This window comes from Alnus glutinosa, chromosome 5, assembly GCF_958979055.1.
Source record: "Alnus glutinosa chromosome 5, dhAlnGlut1.1, whole genome shotgun sequence".
Classification (NCBI taxonomy): Eukaryota; Viridiplantae; Streptophyta; class Magnoliopsida; order Fagales; family Betulaceae; genus Alnus; species Alnus glutinosa.
This window is the reverse complement of record NC_084890.1, coordinates 22,622,446-22,647,414: the sequence shown is the minus strand read 5'-3', so window position 1 is coordinate 22,647,414 and position 24,969 is coordinate 22,622,446. Positions and strand designations below refer to the sequence as shown.

The following is a 24,969-nucleotide window of genomic DNA, read 5'->3' as shown; positions in this document are numbered from 1 at the left end:
CCTAAGCAACTTTTAATTAATGTTTCGAGGTATTTCAGTCAGCTCTAACGTGTTATGTTATCAATTCCTAAGTCTTTAGAAGAACAAAAATAAATATTCCGCTGCGAGAGTTTATCTCTGATGTAGTAACGTCACGTGGAAACCGGAGGTTTCTGCTTACGAATTTGCTGGTTCAAATTTGGGGCGTTACATGTGCTATCATATCATGACGTTAACTCATGCTTTTCAATAAGAAAGTAAATGAAAAAGAGTAACGATTGAATACCACCCAAAGATACAACTTTTCACCACCTTGCCTATGTGGCAAGGTAGTCCCCCATTACTTTTTTTTTTTTTTTAAAAAAAAAAAAAATAAATTAAGGTAGGGGACCACCTTGCCACATAGGCAAGGTGGTGAAAAGTTGTATTTTTAGGTGGTATTCAATCTTTGCTCAATGAAAAATGAAAAAGAAAAAACACTAAAAAGACATAAGTTTTCTACAAATCAACTTCTAATAATGATATATGTTATTTGCAAATAAGAGCACATATATTTTTATTTTTTTTTAATTTTATGTGCTACTCACATGGACAGATTTAAACGGGGCCTGTATAGACCATGACGCTCCCTAAAATTCAAAAAAGTTAAAAAATAAAAATTATAATGTAAAAAATAAACTATTGGCCTCTAGCTCTGTCTCTGACTATTCATATTTTTTAAATAATTTAAAAACTACATATCATTTTTAAAAATTGATTTGCATGAATTTGTTAGGGATGCAAAAAAGTTTTGCACGAAGAAATCAAAATAAATAGATTCTTATTTCTTAGTGGGAAAGAGTCAATTTGTACAAAAGTAGCATATGATATAATCTATGTGAATTTGACGTTTTCAGCTACCAACTGTCGCCAACGAATTTTGGAAACGGCCACAACCGCCTTAAAAAAAATAAAATAAATAAATAATAAATGCAATGTTGAGTTTGACGTATTTTAAATCAAATAAATAAATAAATTATGAAATTGGAGGACTGGCTATTTGAATTTGAGTAATGTTATACACATATTTTTATTACATAATTATCTTAAAATATTGATGCGGTAGTCTTAATTAATTTTTAATTTTTTTTAATAATAATTGATCCAATAATTAATTGAAACTACTTCATTAACATTATAAAATAATTATAGAATTTAAATATAGTTTCTATCATTACTTTTTGAATTTTCTTCCAGAAAAATTACTTGAATTGGATTGTTGTATAGATAATTTGGAAAATGATTTTTACGGTATAAATTAATAGACACATTGACAAGGTTGCTAAAAATATATATTACTTGGTTTATTTTTTTATTTTTACAACACATATTACTCGATTTGATTGTGCATCAATGATTTAACTTTTAAGCTTGAAAATATATATTCTAGGAAAAACATAACATATTCTTTAAGTCATTATTAAATTGTTTTTGAAAAAACACATTCAAGGCAAAAGATAAGATCATTTACAATTTCAATCATATATATATATATATTAATTTCCATACATTTTATATATAAATTGAATTATTTTATTTACAAAATTTTGAACAAAAATTCTCAAAATTTATTACATTTCTATATTTCTAAGAGTCAACTAAAGGCAAGGACGAACTACATATTGGCAGCCTTTATTCCTATCAAAATTAAGTTTAGCCCTATGCTCATGCTTTGACACCCAATAAAAAATTATAGTTAGGTCCATGCTTAAAAGGCTTCTTAAACTTGTTGATGGGTGCCACACATCTAATAATTCATCCTTAATCAAAGTCAGTATTAATACAATATTAGAAATGTTACACTAATAAATATTCTTATATTGCATCTAATATCTATATGAATGAATATGTGATTTCCTCCTTTAAAATGTGGGGATTGGCGTTATTACTATTATTTGAAAGCATGCTGTTAAAGTATTAATTAAATGATTAAATTCATTATTTTCTATAAATATAAGTTTTTGAGATAATTGATAATTTAAGGTGATATTAGAGTAAAGGTCTTGACTTTGAATCTTAATTCCACAATTTACCTCAGTTAAATATCTCAAGCATTGAGGATCAAAAAAAATATCCCAAGCATTGACCCTCAATTGTCCACCAAAATGTCTTGATGAATCGGTTTTGGTGGGGGCACAATGACAAAGACTCAGGGATTTCTTAGATGAGTTGGGCCTGATTGGAAACTTCTAAACTTTTCGGAAGGATGGGCTTTAGAGACTTGAAGTGTTCAATTTAGCTCTCCTCGCGAAGCAGGGATGGAGATTACTCCAGCACCAGGACTCCTTGGTGGCTAAGATTCAAAAAGAAATATATTATAAGTGGTCCTCTTTCCTAGAGACTCAAATGGGTCATAATCCCTTCTTTGCTTGGAGAAGTTTGTTGAATGCTGGGGGTGTTCTTGAGAAGGGTTTGATTTGGGGAGTGGGAAACGGGGAAAAAATCCGAATATGGGGGATCAGTGGATTCCTACTTCTCCAACCTACCAAGTTTGTTCTCCCAACCTAAATTGGAATTCCGATTCTCGGGTTTCTTCCTTGATAGATCCAGCTACGGGGTGGTGGAATTATCCTCTACTTCGTGCTGTTTTCTTCGAATAGGAGGTAGCTCGAATTGGAAACATGGCTTTTAGCCCACTCAAGCAGGAAGACAAGCTGGTTTGGAGTGGGTCTACTTTTGGAAGCTTCACGGTCAGAAGTGCCTATTTCCTAGAGAAATCTTATAGAACCCGGGCTACTGGAGAATGCTCTCAGGCTGAGGCAAACCAGGACTTCTGGAAGTCTATCTGGTCTTTGCAAGTGCAGCTTGCTGTGAAGCACTTTGTTTGGAAAGTTTGCAACGACTTGCTACCCACTAAGGAAAACCTCTTCATCAAGAACATTGTCTCGGATCCATTTTTCCCCTTATGTTAGATGGAAGAGGAATCTACATGGCACATTTCGTGGAGCTGTCCATCAGCGATGGGTGTATGGCAAGAATGTAGCCGTTGGGTTCAGAAGTTGTCTATAATGGAAAATGATGGTTACAAACTAGTTCAACACCTTATGGAAAAGTTGGAGGAATCGAAAGTTCTAGAAGTGCTGACAGTGATGAGGTTGATTTGGCTTAGGCTTAAATCTTACGTTTTTGACAGAGTTTTTACCTCCCCATCCTGACCGGTTGCATCAGCCAAGGAAGCTCTGGAGAACTTTACTCAAGCTATTAGCCTGCCCAACTCAGTTGCTCAGGTGAGGGACTTTAGCCTTTCGTCTTGGACAAAGCCTCAGCCCGATTGGTTGAAGTTAAATGGGGATGCAGCTTTATACAAGATATCCAAACGTATGGGCATGGGGTGGTGGTTCGTGATGCTTCTGGTGGGGTGATAGCTGCAGTAACAAAGTGGATTCCATGTTTGCCCGACCTTGCCCCGGCCGAAGCTATGGGGGCATGGGAAGCGGTGAACCTATTATGTGACAGATGGTGGATGCAGGTTCTCTTTTAGGGTGACTCTTTACCTGTGGCCTCAGCCTTGAATAAAGTTACACCGTGCTAGAGTGCTTTCAGCTAATTTTTCGAAGACACCAGAGTTCGACTCTCAAGCCTTCCAAGGTACAAGGTTCGTCACATCAATCGAACAGCTAATCAAGCAACCCATTTAACGGCCAAGGCGGCTCTAGTGCAGGTTCATGTTCATTTATTTTGGGAGGCTTGTCCTCCCAATATCCAGTGTACTGTTTTAGCTGAACATGGTCTTTGCCTTTGAGCAACGATTTGCTATAATAATAGTTCTCATTTTAAAAGAAAATGATTTATGTTTATGTTTGGTCTTGAATGTAACACCAATAAAGTAATTAAAAAGATTTATTATGACTAAATTAAGTAAGTAAAACAATTAAAAGTGATAAGATATAAGAACTTAGGCTTGGTAATTCGGGTTGGTGGGTCAAGTTCGTGTCAACCCGACTGACCCGCCAACACGTTTCTGCCAAATTAAACCCGACCCGATTATTAATCGGGTTGGAACTTGTAACCCGAACATGACCCCGATTGTGAACCGGGTAACCCGAACACAACCTGATGAACACGATTACTTGGTTGTCACGACTCAATTTTTTTGAAAAGATTTTTTGAATGTTGTTTTATGATTTTTTGAAGTTGTTTTAATTCTGATTATGAATATTCAATATATGAGCCAATAACCATCTAAAAATTAAAAAACATCATTGAACCATATAAAGCTAGATTTGATTTAATTAGACCACTAATCAAATTGAAAACCAAAAGCAAGTTAGCAACTCTCATCAATTGGCATTTCCCTAAAACATAAATTATAAATATGATAATCATATAATCATTAATTAGACCACAAAGGCACAAATTAATCAAATTGAAAACCAATACATCTACTTGCAAACTCTCATGATTTCATCAATTGGCAATTTGGCATTTCCTAAAATCACAAACCAAATCACATCTCCAATGCCTACTGCCTAGTCTGCCTCCACACAATCCAAAAAAAAATTGAATTAAAATAAAATTTGAATATACAAACATATATTGAAAATTTGAGAGGAATACAAAAAGGCAAATGCCAAGCTATTCCTCTCAAATTAAACTTAAGTTAACTAAACATAACTAAATTTTTTCAAAATTTAACAAAAGTTGGCAAACAGAATTCAGTTTTAGTCAACTAGTAAGGGCAAAACAAACCCCATAATCAACAACCAAGAGTCTAGTAAAAAGTTCTATATAAAAAGAACTCATCCATATATAAGCCAATGTCAAGGAATATAAATAGAATTTGCTCATGATGAACTTGGAATATCATTGGAATTGAAATTCAAAGTCAAAAAATCTTCTTCAGGCTCATCCAACTTCATTTGTGTCAATTCTACATCAAAAGATAAGAGGAATTAGTGTAACAAAAAAATAATATAAGTTAATGAAAAAATAAATATACAAATGACAAATATTACATTTCGATTCATATAACCAATCCCGAGTACAGACTAGTGCTTCAACAATATCAGGTTTGAGCAAACTCCTATATTGATTAATCACATGTTCACCAACACTAAAAGTGGATTCTAAAGCAACAATAGAAATATGAATACTCAAAATATCACGAGCCATAGCAGCTACTGCAAGATAACAAAATTCATTTCCTTTCTAGTATGAAAGAATGTCAAAATTTCCCTCCTTATCATTCATCATCCTAGGTTCATCCAAAAAAAGTTTTGATTGATTCTTATTTGATTGAACATCCTCACCGCCATAACTAAAATATTTATACAATTAAAAATAGATAGTATAAATATAATTTACCAAGTAGTTAGGAGTATATGCATTAAGTTATTAACAATAGCACATAAATCATAAAATAAACATATAATTTTACCTTCATCGTTGCGGAAGTCCCCTTAACTTGTGGTTGGGGTACTTGGGGATCAATATGTCTTGTATCAAGACGTGTGGTGCTTGAAGATATAGTTGAGGAACCACCATACTCTATAAAAAGAGAGACTAATTTATCACGAGCATGTCTATACTCTCTATAATTATTAACTCCATAAAGCTTCGAATAACAGAAATTTACAAGTTGAAGCTTGTAACGAGGATCCAGCACAGCTGTAAGAGCCAACACTACACTAAATTTTGGCCAATATTTCTTAAATTTAGAGAGCATTTGTGTTTCCATTAATCTCTTATACTTATCTTTGCTCTCAACTTCTTCATTCAAGGTTACATAAATGACAAAAATTACAGGAAAGTATAGGTCGGCTGTGAGATACTTGGTACCAGAAAACTCACATGTAGCATGGTAAAAGGAAGCCAAAAACCAACATATATTAATCGTTTTTTCCCACTCAAATGCAGTAGGGCAATGCTTATAGTTTGAATCAATTATCTCTAAATAACTAAAAGCATGCCGATAATGAATAGCAGTCTCAAGCATAAGATATGTAGAATTCCATCTGGTTGGCACATCTTGTTTTATCCATTTTTTACTATCCAATGACATTTGATTCACAGCCTGAAGAAAATTTTGTTTTCTCAATTGTGATCCTCTAACATATTTCACACTATCACGAATATTTTGGAGAGCACTATCAATCGCTTTCAAACCATTTTGAACTATCAAATTAAGAATGTGTGCACAACAACGAATGTGAAAGAACTCGCCTTCACAAAGAAGGGTTTTCTGCATGTTTAATTGATTTTTTAATAAACCAACAAAAACATAATTGGAAGAAGCATTATCCAATGTTAGAGTAAAACCTTGGTCTCAATCCCCTACTCTTTTAGCATATTATACATTTTTTCACAAAAAGATATACCATTATGTAGTGGGGGCATGAATGAAAAATTTAATACCATTTTACTTAAGATTTTGTCAATAAAATGTGTTGTGAGACACATATACCCATCAGTAGTCAAAGAAGTCCACAAATCAAATGTTAAACAAATCCTCCCAGGACAACCATTCAACATAAATTTAACCTTTTGTTTATCCCTTAGATGCAAAATTTTCAAATCAGTCTTAAGAGTATTCCTAGAGATAAGCGGTGCATCAGGATGCAAGTATTTTATCATCTCTCTTATGCTCTCATACTCAACATATAGAAAAGGCAAGTCATGCTTAATGACTAAAGTAACCAACAATTTTATAAATTTTTTGGGACAAAATTTAGAACTACTTACAAACATAGATCCTTGACTTTTAAATATGAGCATCTGCCCAACATCACGAGTGTTTCTCCTTAAACAAGTGTCTAGGTGACGCTTCAAATTTTCAGTTTCATACGTACTTGGAGCCAAGTATATAGTACCACACAACTTGCATTTTGCCTTTAACTTCTCACCCTCCGTACCACGAATGGCATCAAAATGTTGCCAAACAGCTAAAGTCCTCCTACGCTTGTGGCATTTTTTTATCTTTCCCCGCACAAACAGATTCATCTTTTACTGTAATCAATTCAATCACATCATTGTTAAAGTCTCTAACAATATCATCAGCAAGTATTTCGTTACTCATCTACACACATCATTATTAGTAAATTAGTTCGTCAGTCCAAATTAGATAGTACATAAAATCTAACTCACAAAAACAACTTGGAACTTAAAAGGCTAATAATCTTACCTGATCTTGATTTTAATCTTGATTCATGATTGGACACAAGTCACACAATAGATGAGCTGCTCAAAATATATGGTAAGCTTTGTTAGAATCCAAGTGATATAGACAATAAAAGATGTACTGGAATTAATGAGAGACTAACTACATCATGTAAGCAACCATAATGTTAGGCTATAAGTAAGATGTAAATTTTCTAACGTGATGAAAACTCTTTTACAATTTAACCACACCGTCCACACTCATCATGCATGTATGCCATTTATACTTTCTCTATGTTTCTATTAACGTTTTGAGAATATGCATATGAAAAGCCTATAGAAGTTGGATCCATGTCCTATTTTTGCCTTAAAAAATCAAAGCTATAGTATTTCTTTCTTATTATTCTCCACTTACTCAACTATAATTAAGTTATTAACAAGCTAGCAAAAGTCATTACTAAGTATTCATATGAACATTGTCAAGTGTTCTTAAACAATACAAATGAAACCGACATAAAATAAAAAATAAAAAAATGCAAAATCAGTCTCACATTCAAACTAAATCCCTCAACAAAACCCAAATACAGCCTTCAACAGTAAATCAAAATCACCCAACCAATTTCAGCTTCAAACAAATCCTACTACAATCTCAACATTAACAAAACAAACCAACATTAAACCACTTCTCAAAGCTTAGACATAAATTCATCAACAAATACCGTCTCAAGAAATCAAATAATTTCTACTACCCGTCTTCCTTGAGGTAAAAGATTAATAATTCCCAACATAATAACATCTTCAAATCACACGGTTTCACAGATTGGTAAAAATTATCTTATTATTAACAACAAAAAATCAACACAGAGCTTAAAAAGTCAAATTTTTTTACTTTTTATTTGATTTTCCTTAGGTTTCACGGGAACCCAACAGAGGAAAAAAGATTAATGCACCTATAATCTGTCGGTCGGTTAGAGACTCAGAGTCTCAGACGGGACGTAGTGTGAACTATGAAGGGCGCCGCGTGAACTGTGAAACACTGAAGCCTTGAGTTCGAGTGATCAATGAATGAGAAGGACCGAAGTCACCGAATTATGAAGGCTGAAGCTAGGTCAGGCGTCGTGGCTGTGTGTGTGAGGCGTCGTGGCTGCGTGAACAGTGAAGTGGTGAACGAGTGAAAGTGAAAAATGAAACTAGGCAGTGCATGGCATGCGGCTAGGGTTCTGTTTCTACTTTCTTGAAGTTTCTATTTTTTGTATATATATATATATAGTGTTATACTCGTGTTAGCGGGTCAACCCGCAGGTTGACCCGCCAAACACGATTATAATCGAGTTGACTCGATTATGACCCGAACCCGATAATGCCGAACCCTATATTTTCGTGTTGTGTTCGTACCGGGTTCAAGGGTCGTGTTAAAATTGTCAAGCCTATAAGAACACTCAATTTTTTTATTTTTTTATTTTATTTAGAGCAAAAGTCAATTTTTAAGTCTATGGTTTGAACTGGGAAGTTTCCAGTTTGAACGAGCCTTTCAAATGTCCACTAAAAAGTCTTCCCAAGAGGTATGTCCTAAGTCAGTTCGAACTGGGGCATTCCAAAATGCTTTGTCCTAGCTGCGTTCCAACTTGGTTCGAACTAGAGGATTCCAGAGAGGTCTGTTCCAATTATGTTCTATGTCAGTTCGAACTGGATGAGTTTTTGGTCAAGTCAAGAGGTCTGTTCCAAGTGCGTCCCATTTGGGTTCGAACAGGCAATTTCAGTGAGGTTTGTCCTAAGCACTTTCCAATTCAGATTGAACGGGACTATGTTGTGATGCGCGGTTCGAACGGGATTTTTCCAAGTTAGAATTGCATATGTTTTTGATGATTTCTAAGGAATTTATGTGAAGGGCGTTCAAATTGGGCATTTTCTACTCCCACTTAAACTAGGATTGCCTGGTGTTTGATTTGGTATGAGAGTCCTATCCCCATTCAATTGAGAGTTGGACTACTGACAACTTGACCATATTCTTCAAAAAGTCCTTATTGGACATGGATTGTGACTATTACCCCAATTCGACTTGGAGTAGGATTATTCCCAACAATTACCCCCTAATTCCCTTATCTGAGACATGCTCGGACAATGAGAATTTTATGTCTCAAAAAATCTGAGCCTTAGCTTGTTCCGAGGCTTAAACAATCTTTAGCTTCCACCATTCGAATGTCTCGGGTCTAAAGTTGCCAAGGGTGGTGCTCCTTAGTGAGCTTTGTAATTTTCTCCCGGTAATGAATGAAAGAGTTTTTTCCTATAATGTCTTCCGGAATTGTGTGATGCCTTTGTGATTTCTTCCATCAAACTTGTTAATGTGCAACATAATATATGTACCCCCCATTGCCTAGGTTAAACCTGAAAACTGAGGGTTTTCTCACTGTTTTGTTTTATCTGCACGATTGTCTCCCTGTCTCCAGGGTAGCACCCTTGTACCTGTAAATCTGTAACCTAAAAACCGAGGGTTGTCTCTCTTCCTTGTTTTTAATAGGGTTGTTTCACTGCCTTATTTTATCTGTAGAGTTGTCTCCCTCAACTTACCTTAGGGTTTTCTCCTTGTCTTATTGTTTTTAATAGGGTTGTCTTCCTGCCTTGTTTTTGATAGGCTGTCTTTCAACCTTGTTTTTGATATGGTTGTCTCCCTACCTTGTTTCTTTTGCAGGGTTGTCTCCCTGGATTTGCCTTAGGGTTTTCTCCCATACTTGTTTTCTGTTCAAGGTTGTCTTCCTAGATTTGCCTTAGGGTTTTCAACCATCATTGTTTTCTTTGCAGGGTTGTTCTACCTGGATTTCCCTTGAATTTACTCCCATCATTGTTTTCTCTGCAAAGTTGTCCCTAGATTTGCCTTAGGGTTTCCTCCTTATCTCATTGTTTTTAATAGGGTTGTCTCCCTGCCTTGTTTTTTATATGGTTGCTCCCTACCTTGTTTTCTCTGCATGGTTGTCTCTCTGGATTTGTCTTAGGGCTTTCTCTCATCCTTGTTTTCTCTGTAGGGTTGTCTACCTAGATTTGCTTTGAGTTTTCTCACATCCTTGTTTTCTCTACACGGTTGTCTCCCTGGATTGGCCTTAGGGTTTTCTTCCTATCTCTGGGCTGGGCTCTGGCTCCTTGTTTTTAATAGGGCTGTCTCTTTAGCTTGTTTTCTCTATAGGGTTGTCTCGCTGGATTTCCTTTAGAGTTTTCTCCATTTCTTGTTCTATGCACTTACACAGTTATGAAATGCTATATACTAACATGTTAATAAAAGTAAGCACTTTTATTTATTATTTATTTCGACAAAATCTTCCAGCACTAGTCTATAAAAGACTAAGTTTTGGCTTCCAATAATAAAGCATTTAAGAGATAATACTTATCTCATTCAAACGTTTGTCTTTTCTCGTAAAACTAATCATCATGAAGTTCTACAATTCTCAGAATTACAGAAGGCATGTATTTGAATGGAAAGCCACATAATAAGACAATAAACTGCTAAAATTGCTAATTGCTACTAACAACGATGAAATGAAGAATGTAAACTTATCTCACACACCCCGCGAAGACCAGCACCGACTTATTTGCGCATGGGGATCATTCCAAGTCCCTGCATCATCTTGAGTAGTCCTAGTTTTTTTAGCATATTTTGAACATGTGTTCATCATTATGACAGATTTTTTTGTATGAGAAATGAATAATCAATCACACAGACGCCGCTAAACTGTTGGGACAATTTTCGGTACGGTGTGAACAACACATTTTTATTTTTATTTTTTATTTTTATTATTATTATTATTTTTTATTTTTATGTTTTTCATGCTCCCACAATCATTGCAAAACTACTAAAACTAAGAGACTCTTTTGAGGGTTTCACTTCGATATCTAAATTAGTTTTTGAGATAAAAGTATGCTCAATGTATAAAATAATCAGTCTGTCGTTTATACCTGGAGTAAAGGACTATTTATATGTAAAGAGGTGGAGTCAAACCTGAATTGTGTTACGATCTTGAGAGACTGAATGTGTAACTGGTTTATGAATGGGAAAATTATCAGGATCGTTCTTCCTTAACTTCCCTGTTTTAGAGAAAAGAAAGATAAAACAATTATAGCAGTAGGATTTTCGAGGAATCCTAGACCTCATTTGTTCGAGCTAGGGATGTAAACGAGTCGAGTCGAGCAAGCTAGAGCCGAGCTCGAGCTCATTCATCACGAGCCCGAGCCGATCTCGAGCTCATTCATTACGAGCTCGAGCCGAGTTCGAGCTCATGACGAGTTTTAAAAATTAAGTTCAAGTCAGCTAAACGAGCTCGAGTAGAGCTCTAGCTCATGACGAGTTTTAAAAATTAAGTTCAGTTCGGCCGAGTTTGTTGTAAGTTATATAGTTTATTTAATATACAAAAAAAGAGGTGAGCTCATTTAAAAATTAATATTACATTATATAATATATAAACAATATATATTTATATTGTATGTTAAATAAACTATATAACTTACAATAATAAATAAATAAATAAATGATGTAATAATTGTTAAATATCTAATGAAAATACTTATAACATATAATAAAGTGATTACATGTCATATGGCGCAGTGTTATATTATTATATGATCATATAGTCTTATAATCCTAATATATTACATGAATAATATGATTAAGTATCTTTTATATATATATATATAGGCTTACATTAAACGAGCTAGCTAGGCTCGCGAGCCCTTATACGAGTCGGGTGAGCGGGTTGGGTCGGGCTTTAAACAAGTTAGGCTTGCGAGCCCCTATCGAGTTTTGTCGAGCGAATCGGGTATGTATCACTTACTAATCGAGCGGGTTTCTACAGTAATAAGTGGGTTTGTACAGTGTCGAGCTCGAGTTCGGGTCGAGTTTAACCAAGCGAGTTCTCGAACGGACTGGTTTTTTACATCCCTAGTTCGAGCAATTAGAGAAGCTATGGACTCTTACAAGCACAAGGTTTGAATAAATTCTTAACTAATCTTTTATTCCACGACAATGCAGTATTTAGAAAGCAAACGAAAGATAAGAGTCCCATACTTACGAGACTAAAGCAATAAAGATGTTGTCACAAAACCAGCTTCTAGCCTTCTACCCAACAACTTAAATCCTACTACCCAATAACAACCTACAAGTGATAATTATGGAAGGCACGTAATAGACCCCAACATCAATTAAATCATACTAGAATAACAACTACTAATAGACCAAATGTTATACTACTACTGCATTGCAATCCGCAACTCACTCTCCCAACCCTTGAAATATGGTACATTGCCACCCAAAAATACAATTTCTGACCACCTTTGTTCACGTGGCAACTTTTTTTTTCCTAAAAAAAAAAAAAAAAAAAAAAAACCCTAATGCTAGCTAGGGAACTACCTTGCTACATGGGCAAAGTAGTCAAGAGTTATATCTTGGGGTAACAAACGATCATATCTCCCCAACCCTTAGCCACACACAACAGATTGAGTTTACTATTTCCACTTAAACTAGGAGTGCATGATGTTTGATTTGGTATGGGAGTCTTATCCTCATTTAATTGAGAGTTAGACTATTGACCAGATTTTTCAATGAGTCCTTATTGGATATGGATTGAGACTACTATCCCAATTCGACTTAGAGTAAGATTAAGCTTAAATTTTTAAGATAATTGGTGATCTAACCAAAAATATTTATATATATATATATATATTTCAATAATTTTTCCGGTTGATTAAAAAAGAAAGATAAAATCATAGCTTATTAGATACAAAACAACGGCAACATAGGCGGCCAAGCTAGCGCGAATAGGAAATTACGTAAAAGGACAAGGCCATGCAAAGGTCACCGCATGGCTATTTTTGAAAACTCTCAACAACATATGACTTTCGATTTGATTTACTCCTTTGCCATTTATGATATTATTATTTCATGTCATAATCTTTCTCACTTTTCATCCAATTCTTTGAAAACATTAAAAAATATAATAAATAATTAATTAATTATTATAAAACTACAAAAAAACGCCATGTTTTCACCACCCAAATCAAAAGGGCGTGAAACAAATCAAATACAATAATAGCGCCTCAAAATCTCTCTCTCTCTCTCGAAGGAGCTCTTCGGGTTTGGAGTCGGGCATTTCTTTACCTGAAATTTGCTGGTGAATTTCTCTCTCTTCTTCAGATCTTTCGTTGAGGCTGCAATGAATCTCATCGTCTCTGACCTTTTCTGTTTTTTTTTTCGTTTTGGTGGTTGTTAAGGATTACAATCATTGGACGGTTTTGAAACCTCTGATGTGAATGCGTTTTTGATTTTTATTACGCTATCCAAACGGTCTCAATCCAAATCCAATTTTTTCCTTTTTTGACCGTTAATGAATGAACTCACCATTATTGATCATTGTATGTACAATCATTGTTCCTATATTGATTTGGGTTTAATCTGTTGTTATAGCAGTTAATATGATTTGTTCTTTTTGTTGCCTATTGCTGCTGAGAAAATGTAGGATTGGGAATTATCTTTGAATATGGGGTCTTTCTAAATTTCCCATCATTTGGGACGTTGGAAAACCAAAATTTTCAAATGGTGTATTATTAAGTCTTTGAACCAGCTTTTTTTTTTTTTTTTTTTTTTTTTTGGGGGGGGGGGGGGGGGGGGGGGGGGTGCTAAAACTATCGGAACTGAGTTTCTTCTTCCGTTTGCTCAGCAGCAAGACAAAAGAAGCATAAATATAATTTTTTTAATGATTGTTTCAGTAAGATGTATATGTGTACGTTTCAATAATTGGAATGCCTGCAAATGATCTCAAATACCGTGCTTTTTTCTTTTTTTTTTTGATGAGATTATCAATCTGTATAAAAGTGCTTAGTTTGGGTCCCTTTTTTTGCTACGTTTGTGACCATGTTCTGACTTTTTGTTCTCATGTGTCAATTCCATATCTGTGATCTAGAAAGCAAGTTTATTTGACAGTTTGTTAATCCTAACCTGGTAATCCCTGTTTTGTCTATAGATATTTATTGGTTGAATGTTGAAAAAGTTTTAATTTTGAGAATTTATCCGGCGGGTGTGAGCTGTTGGTTTTTTAGCATAACGTTTGCTGAGATGGTTTTTTTTCCCCTTTTTCAGGTCGCTTTGTCTAGACAATTTGGAAGGTCACTTTGTCTAGACAATTTGGTAGAGCTAGGTTTTGTTGGATGATTGTGGGTTATAAGCACAGCAATGAGTAACCATCCGCTGGAACTTGGGAGGCCTGCTTCAGGTATCCCTGTAATTTTTTCAAGTGTGTTATTATGATCAGTGGGCTCTAAGTAATTGGATAGTCTTATAAATACCAAGAATTTATGCAGCCTCAAATATAACATCTATTTCGTAATCATGTGAATTTCTGTTTTCCTTTTCTTTTTCCTCAACAGGGTGTACCACTCACTGGAGTTAAAATTATTATTTATTCGGACTTGTTGAACATAGATATGCTGGAGTAGGGGCACTTTCATATTCCTTTACTACATGGTGTTGGGGTGTGTAAATTGCATTTTTTTTCCTTATGTATATTTATGTCCGTCATAAAATTACAGAGTGGAAGCTTGCGCAATTGCAGTCTGATATGAATTGCAGAAGGTCCTGAGGAACCAAGTTTTAGTTAACCAACCCATAACAAGAAAAATAAAATAAAATTGCAAGAGTGAGAAGCACCTGAGAAAGAGTTAAGAGCCCTTAAATGTACAGTGCCTCTGATTGTAGCATTTAGGTGCATTCTTCGTCCTTGGCCAATTAGAGACCTATTGTATGCATATGGTGGGTTTTTATGATTGTAGTTGAGAATTCTTGCATGCTGTTGAATTATGCTTACAGTGTTGTAGCATCTGATGTGAAGGTGAAGGAGAAATGTGTGTTTTGTAGTCTTGTGGAGAAAGGAGTGGCTGATATTTTCAATTTTTTTCTTTTCTCCACCTAGCCCACCGTTTTGTTAACCTTGTTATTGAATGATGTGCACTTTTTTGTACAGGTAAAAGAAGACTAAAAAATCTATTGCTTCAAAATGACAATCGTTTTTGTGCGGATTGTGGTGCCCCAGATCCTAAATGGGCGTAAGTTTCACCACCTTGACACCTTTAGTTTGTGAATTATATTATGTTGTGTGTGTGTGTATTGTGACAATTGATATTTTCAGAATTAGAATCAGAAGGTGAAGAATTTGTGTGCGAGCAGTTAATTAACATCCTGTGGATGAAGTTGGGGAAAAATTGCTTCATGGTCAAAGAACAAATTAAAATCATGTTATTTGCATCACCATGTTCCTTTAAGATGTTGAGGAATTTGTTGATAATTTTTTTGATAAGTACATATTTTTGTTGATAAATGCGTTTCAGGTCTGCAAATATTGGAGTTTTTATATGCTTGAAATGCTGTGGTGTACATAGGAGCCTCGGTACCCATATATCTAAGGTAACTTCTCCCAGATTGCCTCTTACCTATATTGTTGCCACAAAAATTATAAAACGTAAAAGGCAACTAGTTGTTGATGGCCACATGTGCGATGATATATTCTGGACATATGAATTCGTTGCGCATTGGACAAGAATGGAAATTGATTTCTCACTTTTTTAGTACGTATTTTTTCTAGTCAACGTACTTATTTTTGTTGCATTAAGACACTAGGATCTAATCGGAGCCTAAAGAATTCATGATGTTGCAGCCGTTGCCTGGCTAGAGAGAAGCTATAGGTTCCACGACATCTAAGAAGGCTTTTGTGGTTTGAAAAGAAGTTTTTGTTGTAGATTGTTAGGTGTTAGTATTGTATTTGTTGAAATTCAGTTTTTATTTAAGTTTGTGAGTTAACATTATTTTAGTAATTTCTGTTATTGTTAGACATGGGCCGTAGTGCAGACCATGGGTCTTTTTTTTCATTGTTATTTAAGTCATCATTTACGATTAATTTTTTTCTTTTGGTGTTTCCCTTGGATTATTTTACTAGTAAAATTAGAAGTTGGTTTTTCAGTCCTAGCCCTACTAAGAAATGTCAAGAGTCAAGAGTATATATATGTTTACCGGGAAAATGATAGGCAGGGGACACTCATCCGTCCCCTGTCATACTTTTAATAATAAAATAATATATTACATATTTTTTTCATTTATTTTTTCTGATTTTTTCACTTTTTGTTTATATAATATATTATTTTATTATTAAAAGTAGGACAGGGGACGGATGAGTGTCCCCTGCCTATCATTTCCCATGTTTACCATTGTACTCAAGACAATTTTTTTGATAAGTAAGTAAACCATTGTACTCAGACAATTTCAGATTTGACAAGGAGAATTTGTTTTATTAAAATCCATGTTTGCCCTAATTTGATTCTTTTGGTTCATGTTACTATTTACTCAGCTCTGAACACCCTCCGAATAACTCTTTTCATCCCCAAGGCACACCCTTTTCCTCGATGAATTTTTGAAATTCCAAAATCCCTAAGTTTGCCATAATCTTTAGCTACCATATAGCATATCAAACCAGTCTTAAAGTCTCAAACACAGCCGCTTTAAAGAATTTTCATGCAACCTATTTCTTTTAAGAAACAGTTCCCTCTTACTTATATTTCCTATATTTCTAGACACTTACTTATTCTAGAAACTCTCAAGCCTTTATCTCGCCATAAAAACCCTAAAATCACAACCCTTATTATCATAAACCAGCACAATGCATATGTAGATAGATTTTCTAAATCCTTCTGATGTCAATTTAGTCACTATGTACCATATCTATAATATGGCTTGAGTTGTTTGTATATTTGACTACTTTCTGATTGACATATGCTTAATTTGTTCCATTTGTGAAAATGGAAAGTATAGCTTATTGAATAAACAAACTCACCTTCTTTGCTGCAGCCTAAAAGATCATTGAGTTGCCCAGAGTAGCTTTTAGTCTGTGTTTGCTTGCATTTCTTACAAGTCTTACTGTCATATTTTAAAACTGGACTGTACTGGGCATTCGGACTGCTTGGACTGTCTACCAGTCCACTTTCCAGCCCAGGTTTACTCCCTGAATTGTTTTAGGAAATGCCTGCTATGACCAGTTGACTTCTACTGTCTAGTGACACAGCTTATTGCTTGACCAGCTCTGAGTTTTTTATCCTCTAATAAATATTTTTGTAATTTATTTAACTAATAAAGATATTTAACGTCATTCTAATTCCACTGGTCGACCTAGGTCAACCTGCGGTCTGATTGACCCACCAACCAAAGACTTTTTTGGGTCATTGAACAGTCTAAAAAAAAAAAAAAAAAAGCTTAAGCTGTTAGCCCATGCAAAAACTTAGAGATTAAGAAATGCAAGTTCTGTAAGAAGGTTATTATGGTTTCTCCTACCAGACATCTTTTTTTTCGTGTGCGCTTTAAGTTTATCATATATTGTTGGCTTGGAGGGATGATTTGACTTTTCTCTCAAGCGTAGAACTTCTAGTAGTTCAAAAAGCATTTGTCAGTTAATCTTGGAGCCTTAATTATTGATAGTTATGACTATCCTACATGGTGGAATCTGCTTGCTTCTAATTGCTTAATCTTCATTTGATCCTATATCTATGCACTTTGTCAATTCTTATTGCCAAGTTTAGTCTTTTGTTCAATGATAAATGTCATGATTTATTTAGGCGCTCGAGCTTTTTCATATTCTCTTCCAACACGTACACATTCACATGCTAAACTTATATATTTCTCTGAACAATATTAATCTAGTTTTTTTAGGTTTTGTCCGTGACGTTGGATGAGTGGTCTGATGATGAAATTGATGCAATGGTTGAAGTTGGAGGAAATACTTCTGCTAATGCAATTTATGAGGCTTTTATCCCAGAAGGATATGCAAAGCCTGGACCAGATGCCACACACGAGCAGCGTGCGCAATTTATTCGGTTAGAAATAACTTATAATCCCTTAAACCATTAATCTGTGTGACTCTTTTCTGACATCTCTGTATGTTTAGTCACCCTGCACTTGATTCAGACTATGTACTTGGTGGGTGAACCACGTAAATTGATTTTGATATGAAAGTGCTCCAACTACTATAAGCATCCTACTTGCTGTCCAACCTACCATTGAACTACTTTGTCCTATTTGTACTTATGCTCTTTTACTGTCAGACTTTTATGCTCATTTGACAGTTGACTGACCACCATGGCAGGCTGGAGAGTGGTACTAAGGGCAGATTCAATTGTTGGGTATATCTCAGGCTCTTAGGGTGTTGCTTACTTGCTATCCTTTCTTGTAGGGCTAAGTATGAGCTTCAAGAATTTTTGAAGCCCAGCCTGCGGATTGTGTCACTTCCTACAGGAAAAAGTTCTCTCCAGTCAACTGTTTCCAGAAAGATTCTGGGTGGTTTTCGATCAAATTCTTCACAAAAATCGGTAAATTTTGTTTACCTTTTCTCCTTCCTGCAGATTCTTTGGTTCAATGACAAAGGCAATAGTTGATAGCATTAGAAAGAGAGGGATATATAGTCATATAAACTTGTTTGGTGAGCATAATACCGTGCACACTCGGTATATAGATTAGACTTCTTTGGTAGATACATTGTTTATCACAGGTACAAAATTTTTCCCGGGCATATATTTGATGTGATAATTTTTACATTATGTTACCGGGTAACTGCAATTTAGCTGATGCTAAAAGATATGACAGGAAGGCATGGTAGAATTTATTGGACTCTTGAAGGTCAAAGTGATAAAAGGCACAAATTTAGCTATCAGAGATATGATGTCAAGTGATCCTTATGTTATCTTGACTCTTGGGCAGCAGGTTAGTCACTGTTTCCTTTTCACTTTTATCTTTGGGGAAACTGCATATTCTACTCTGGTTTTGCTTTAAGTTTTTGAGCACACATACTATATATGTGTGTGTGTGTGGACAAATATGTACATATGTATCTATCTATGTGTATATGTATGTGCATGATTGCTAGAGAGGTAATAGGGGACATGATCCTAGATAGAGCAGAGGCTTAAATGGATACATGTAGTCGATCCCATTTAGTTGGGATTAAGGCTTAATTGAGTTGAGTTGAGTTAAGTTGTGTATGTGCTTGTGTGTGTCTGCACATATGTGTTGGTTGTCATTGTGAACTATTTTTCTAATATTAAAAGTCATTCAATTGGGTGGATGGCAGGTAAGATTCCTGCTAGAATGGCAGAACACATATCTTCATTTTGATGTATCCATTATTCATTAAATAACTTAAGGAAATCTTATATAGTTCATAGGATGGTATTCTTTTCTGATGGTAACTTTTGATCTTGATGCTATTAGACTGTTCAGACGACTGTAGTAAGGAGCAACTTGAACCCGGTCTGGAATCAGGAACTCATGCTCTCTGTTCCTCAGCGTTATGGACCCTTGAAGTTGGTAAGCTGCCTATTGCTTTTTCTTCTTGATGATTTCAAGTAACTTTTCTTAATATTCTATTGCAGATTCAGTTTCCAAAATAAATGAGCTATTCCCATACTTTATTGATGATTACAATTAGCATGCTGGATGCTGCTTTTTTTGTAATTGTAAACCTGGAATTGTTCTATATCACTGAGTACACATTTAGGGAGCAGTTGCCAGTGTTGCTCTTTGTTTTGCCGCCAGAAGGATGTGAATAGTTTCACCTGGGCAGTAGATGAGCCAGTTGTGGAACTATTTATTCCTAGTACCCCTGCTTGCAGTGGGTTTCCTACCCCAAGTAATCCCATTCGCACTGCAAATTCTGATGGCCTCCCCACCAGGCTCGTCTTTTTTTTTTTTTTAGATTCTGTGATCTATCAGAACACCACCCATCCCTTTACTACCTGAGCTAGGCTCAGGGGACCAATTGTCTAAATCATATGACATTGCTACTGTCACAAATTGAGTTTGAACAGAATTTTGTCAAGTTTGTAATAGACTGAGAAGGGAAAGAATTCAGGCAATGGACTACTCACGTAATTGTTATTCAAGTTTGGGGTATTTGAAACTTTAGTAAGTCTGGCTTATTGATTTTCTATTTTGATAACTTCTGTTCTGTGTTAAAATATAAAAAGAGTATTCCGAGTATGTCCAACCAAATTTTAACTCAGCGAGAAAATTAAGTCATTGATCCCTGTACAACTTCTAAATTAGGTGCTTTTACACATGAAAACTTCAATTAGCCTCTAGAAGTGTTATTCCTTCTCATACTATAGCCAATGATTCTTCTTCTTTTTTTTTTTTTTTTTTTTTTTTTTTTTTTTTATTATTATTATTATTTAAGTACTATACAATGATGATACTAATTATTATGAGTATGTATGTATGGTGTTCGTTATTCTTGTTAAATTACCATGGACTAGGTAGTGGGAATTTTAATCACTTAATGACACTTCCCCCATGTGTGGGACCAAAGCTCCCCCTCATGAGTGGGGTCCAACAGAATAGAAATGAGATAGGGTTTGAACTGGACCACCTGCTGTGATTCATTCTAAATTATCACTATGTTGAAAAACATAAGCTGTTAGCTAGTGGAATTATAATCGTCTAAATATGTTCTATTAATCCCAAACTTCCTTCATTAATATTTTAAGGGTAAAGATTATGTCGTTACCTTCTCCTGTGTTATCAAACTTGATGCATTGCAATGACCAAAAAATGGCATGGCGTGTAAAGTGCCACTTTGGTGTTCACTATCCCAAAGTGCTAGTATAATTTGTTGGTAGGCAATTCAATGCAACTAACCTGCCTTTTATGATCCATTACTTTTTCAGCTTTAAAGTTTTATTCTTCTATGCAAATTTTACATTCTAGATGCTGGTGATATACCCTTATTAGTTATTATGACAACTTTAAGCTTGCTTATATTACTACTATTACCTGTAAAAACTCAAATTCTATGGTGGTGCAGTGCAGATAATATGTGCTGTTAAGCATTTAATTTGGGGTTTCGTTAGAAGTATGAGGGCTAGTTTTGTTATCTATACTATCTGTTTGTCTCAAACAATTGGCTTCTCACCTAAACAGTTGGTCTCTTTCTTCTCTCTTCAAACTTTTCTCCGCTCTTTTTTCTCTCCATTTTTCTCCCGTCTTTTCTTCCTTAAGGACTCAAATATATCCTGTCCATCTTATTTATAAATTACAGCTAGAAAGGAAAAGCCATCTACCATGCATACTAGGAACTTGTTGAGGGCTACTTTTTGTACAAGCAAATAATTTAATAACGTAAAGCGAATGAGACTATGGCTTCATATCTGACTTCTCAGTATTTGACATGTTGCAGCGCGTGTTTGATCACGACACGTTTTCATCTGATGATATTATGGGAGAAGCAGAGGTTGATCTTCAGCCCTTGATAACATCAGCAATGGCATTTGGAGATGCAGGGATGTTTGGGGACATGCAGATTGGAAAATGGCTGAAATCACATGACAATGCCCTCATAGAGGATAGCACCGTTAACATTGTTGATGGCAAGGTGAAACAGGAGGTGCCCCTCAAGCTCCAGAACGTGGAATCTGGGGAATTATATCTAGAACTAGAGTGGATGCCTCTTGACCAATAGGTACATATTTTATTTTATTTTTTCTTGCCATTGCTTCTAATAAAAATGCTGTACAATTGATCGAGTTACTCATATGGAATGATTCAGTGCACTCGTCTTCTCTCACTTCTATTTATTAATTTGAATTTATTTATTTTTTTCTTTCTTTTCTTGTCAATGTCCAAATTGTGGGAGTGACAAAGATCAGAACATGCAACTTTGTATATTGGTTTATTTCAACTTGTATAAGCCTGAGGTGTGGTGGTGACTCGTGAGTATTGACATACAAAAGCATTGTGAATATATATCAACCGCTTTTTAAACCTAATGTTCATTCTACAAAAAGAGTAATGTTATTTAGTAGACTGTTATACGACTACTTTACAACTGGAATGACATGACAGAAAAAATCAGCCTTTAGATCAGCAAGAACTTGTTGATTTTTACTGTCACGTCATCCCAATCATATGATAGCCGGTGTATATGTGTGTTTGGTTGTTTGAACTGATTATATTGCCTCATTATACCATGATCTGGTGCAGCATCATAATCCCAAAATATGAACATGTGGAGAGGATGAATCAGCATACGGTTGAGAAATGAGAATAACATCTTAATGAACCACGTGGTGTCTGCTTCTGCTATAAATGCTCTAGCAAGCATATAGTTGCCAGCTGTTTGAGAGCTTTGGCTCCTACAACGTGCATTCTGACCATCGAGTTAATACAAATATTCCATAACTTTTGGTATTATCAGATGTGACACAGCATGTTGGATATGCACAAAGAGTAATGAGTATTAAGTTCTTCAGAGGATATCAACAAAGAGCAGTTGGGTAACTCAGATAAGCATAGTAAAAATAGGTACAAAATTTGAATGCCATTAGCTTCTTTTTACCTGTACATCTAACACAAAATTAACAAGTTAGGAATGAGGGGTGGACCTATTTAATTAAATGAATCATGTTAGAGTTGGCATATGTAGTCTTCTACTCGTGTCTCGATACGACCTGAACTTGATACGCAATATAAATGCTAACAATTTTTTATACGACTTACAAACTTGATATGAACAAAATATTAACGGGTTAAAGTTGAAAGATTTGACTCGTTTAATTAAATGAACCTCAACAATGCCATTGTTTGTTACAAAAGCTCGATCGATGATAAAGATAGTGCAAACTTTCATCTTTATTACCTCAAAGCTGTTTATTTGATTGCAAACTTTCATCTTTATTACCCCAGAACTGTTTATTTGCTGCAAACCCAATTTCTCATAATTATCTATAGAAATCTGGACAAAACTTAATTCATACTCAAACCTTTCTCATGGAAAAACAAAAATGAAAATAAAAACCCTATTAGCCTCAATGCCATCTATTTGAAACAAACCTACAAATTGATCTACAATTTGAAAAAAACCCTATTAGACATTTTTTTTTTTTCCCTAATTATCTCCATACAACTAAATTTCAACTCAACCATTATATGACCCAATATAGATCCCATAAATTCAACGACAAATTTGAAAATTAGTTATATGAAATGGGTTGAAGATAGATTTGTATCATTTCTCTTGTATTGGTCGCATTATCTAAAGAAAAATATTTGATTTTTATTTTTTGTTCATCTTTTGTCTATCTCCGTATAAAAAATGTACAAATTCATTATTAAGCTTGTGAGAAAAAAATAAATAAATAAATGGGTAACGGATCTGTTATCCAAATGAAGCAGTTGAGCTGGATCAAACCATAGCAACCGACAATATCTACTGTTTGATTAATGGACCAGTTGCAGGCGGTAGTTAAGGGTTTCACGGTCTCACCAAACTCACCAAAAGTCAAGGGTGATATCAGGTGATTAATAAAATAAAGCATTTTTATTTTTACTTTTTTACTTTTACTTTTGACTGTTTACCCAAGATTCTCTGCCCCCCTACCAACAGCATTTGCATCCTCCACGCGTCCACTAAGATTAGATGCTTTTGCTCCAACAACAAAACACATCTTTATCTTTAAATATTTAACACTCCTACTAATATTAACACTAAATTTAATTATTTAATTAATATTTTTATGCTGTAAAATTAAAAAAAAATAACAAGACAAGATAAATATATTACAAAATGTAAAATTAGTTCTGCAAAATTATGTATAATTTTTCTATATTATTGTTTGTTTTCTATATTACTTAATACTCTATTTTATAAACATGAAATCATAACGAGAGGTTAAGGAATATGAACAAGTTACATGAATCAAAAGGGTACATTAATATATTACATTAATGTTATAAAAATTCTAAAAAATAACGTAAATATATAAAATTTAAAGAAATAAAACTAAATATCCATCTATCAAATGCATGGATGAAGTCATAACATTTTAACAATATTAGAAAGAAAAAAAATTATTTTCTCATATTTCCCTTAGCTTTTACCAAACAAGAATAAACATTCAAAAAAAAAAAAAAAAAAACCACAAAAATATAAATTATATATATATAAGAGAAAGTAAAGGTGGGCAGATTTTCCTCTGCGTTATTATACGTCTTTCACTTTACAGAAAGTGGGACAAAGACATATAAAACGCAAGAAAAAGCAAGAATTAATCACGAACCACGATTTGCAACTTGTTGTCGTTATCATCGTGCGAGGATTGCGGCGGCGGCGGCAGTGATAGTGGTGGCGGAGGCGGTGGTGCTGGGGTGGGTGATCTTCGTCTTTGGAACTTGAAGATATAGAGCAGAGCGGAGACCATTAACAGAGCGACACCTGTGACGCCACACGCCACGCTCGCCACCAGCAGCACGTTCCGCTCGCGATCTTTGTGACCGTCGCGGCCGCGGCCGAATCCGACGTTGCCCCACCAAGACGTGTCGTCGGTGGAGTTCGAATTCATGGCCTTCGGCATTGCCACGTAGGAAGAGGCCGACGGTTCCCCGAAAAACGACTTCATCTCCGGCGGCGGCTTGGTATCTCCCGCCTGCGCCGAATTCTGGTACTCCAGACCGTGTTCCGACGGCCGGAGTTCGTGGGACTCCGATTCTCCGTTCATCGTGATGATCGAGATCAAGACCAAGATCACCGTTGCTATTCCTCTGAGACTCGGAGGAGACGCCATTTTCACTCCCTCTGTCTGGACTCTGCCTCTGTGGCTATCCTAAAAAGCCTTTGCATTATATAAAGCGAAGAACAAACGACGTCGTTCTAGTGCTGCGAGTACGCGGAATTAGTGGGGTAGCTGGAATGGGATTAAAGAGGTTTTGTCCGAATACGGAAACAGCGACACTTCATGTCGGAGATTATGCCTAAAAAAAGCACTAATCCGCACCGTTTGGTTCTTTGTCTTTTT

The 24,969-nt window shown here is 35.2% G+C and overlaps 2 protein-coding genes across 2 annotated transcripts; one reads left to right on the top strand and one right to left on the bottom strand.

Annotated features, from left to right (window-relative positions):
- The first annotated feature begins 13,135 nt into the window (after nucleotides 1-13,135).
- Nucleotides 13,136-21,945, top strand: LOC133869879 (ADP-ribosylation factor GTPase-activating protein AGD12-like). The gene is made up of 9 exons (XM_062306974.1): nucleotides 13,136-13,265; nucleotides 14,231-14,363; nucleotides 15,111-15,192; nucleotides 15,475-15,550; nucleotides 17,840-18,003; nucleotides 18,360-18,495; nucleotides 18,770-18,886; nucleotides 19,394-19,489; nucleotides 21,357-21,945. Exons 2-9 carry the CDS (start codon nucleotides 14,324-14,326, stop codon nucleotides 21,636-21,638), a joined length of 993 nt encoding a protein of 330 aa, XP_062162958.1. The 5' UTR covers nucleotides 13,136-13,265; nucleotides 14,231-14,323; the 3' UTR covers nucleotides 21,639-21,945.
- Nucleotides 21,946-24,007: 2,062 nt separating this feature from the next.
- LOC133868704 (uncharacterized) lies at nucleotides 24,008-24,781 on the bottom strand. Its single transcript, XM_062305683.1, has one exon. It carries the CDS (start codon nucleotides 24,736-24,738, stop codon nucleotides 24,223-24,225), a length of 516 nt encoding a protein of 171 aa, XP_062161667.1. The 5' UTR covers nucleotides 24,739-24,781; the 3' UTR covers nucleotides 24,008-24,222.
- Between the last annotated feature and the right edge of the window lie 188 nt (nucleotides 24,782-24,969).

Excerpts from the sequence above, each read along its gene's own strand:
- LOC133869879 (XM_062306974.1), top strand. The coding sequence starts at position 14,324 with ATGAGTAACCATCCGCTGGAACTTGGGAGGCCTGCTTCAG. Across the intron at positions 15,551-17,839 it reads TCGGTACCCATATATCTAAG|GTTTTGTCCGTGACGTTGGA; the intron begins GTAACTTCTCCC and ends TAGTTTTTTTAG. Across the intron at positions 18,004-18,359 it reads CAGCGTGCGCAATTTATTCG|GGCTAAGTATGAGCTTCAAG; the intron begins GTTAGAAATAAC and ends CCTTTCTTGTAG.
- LOC133868704 (XM_062305683.1), bottom strand. The coding sequence starts at position 24,738 with ATGGCGTCTCCTCCGAGTCTCAGAGGAATAGCAACGGTGATCTTGGTC.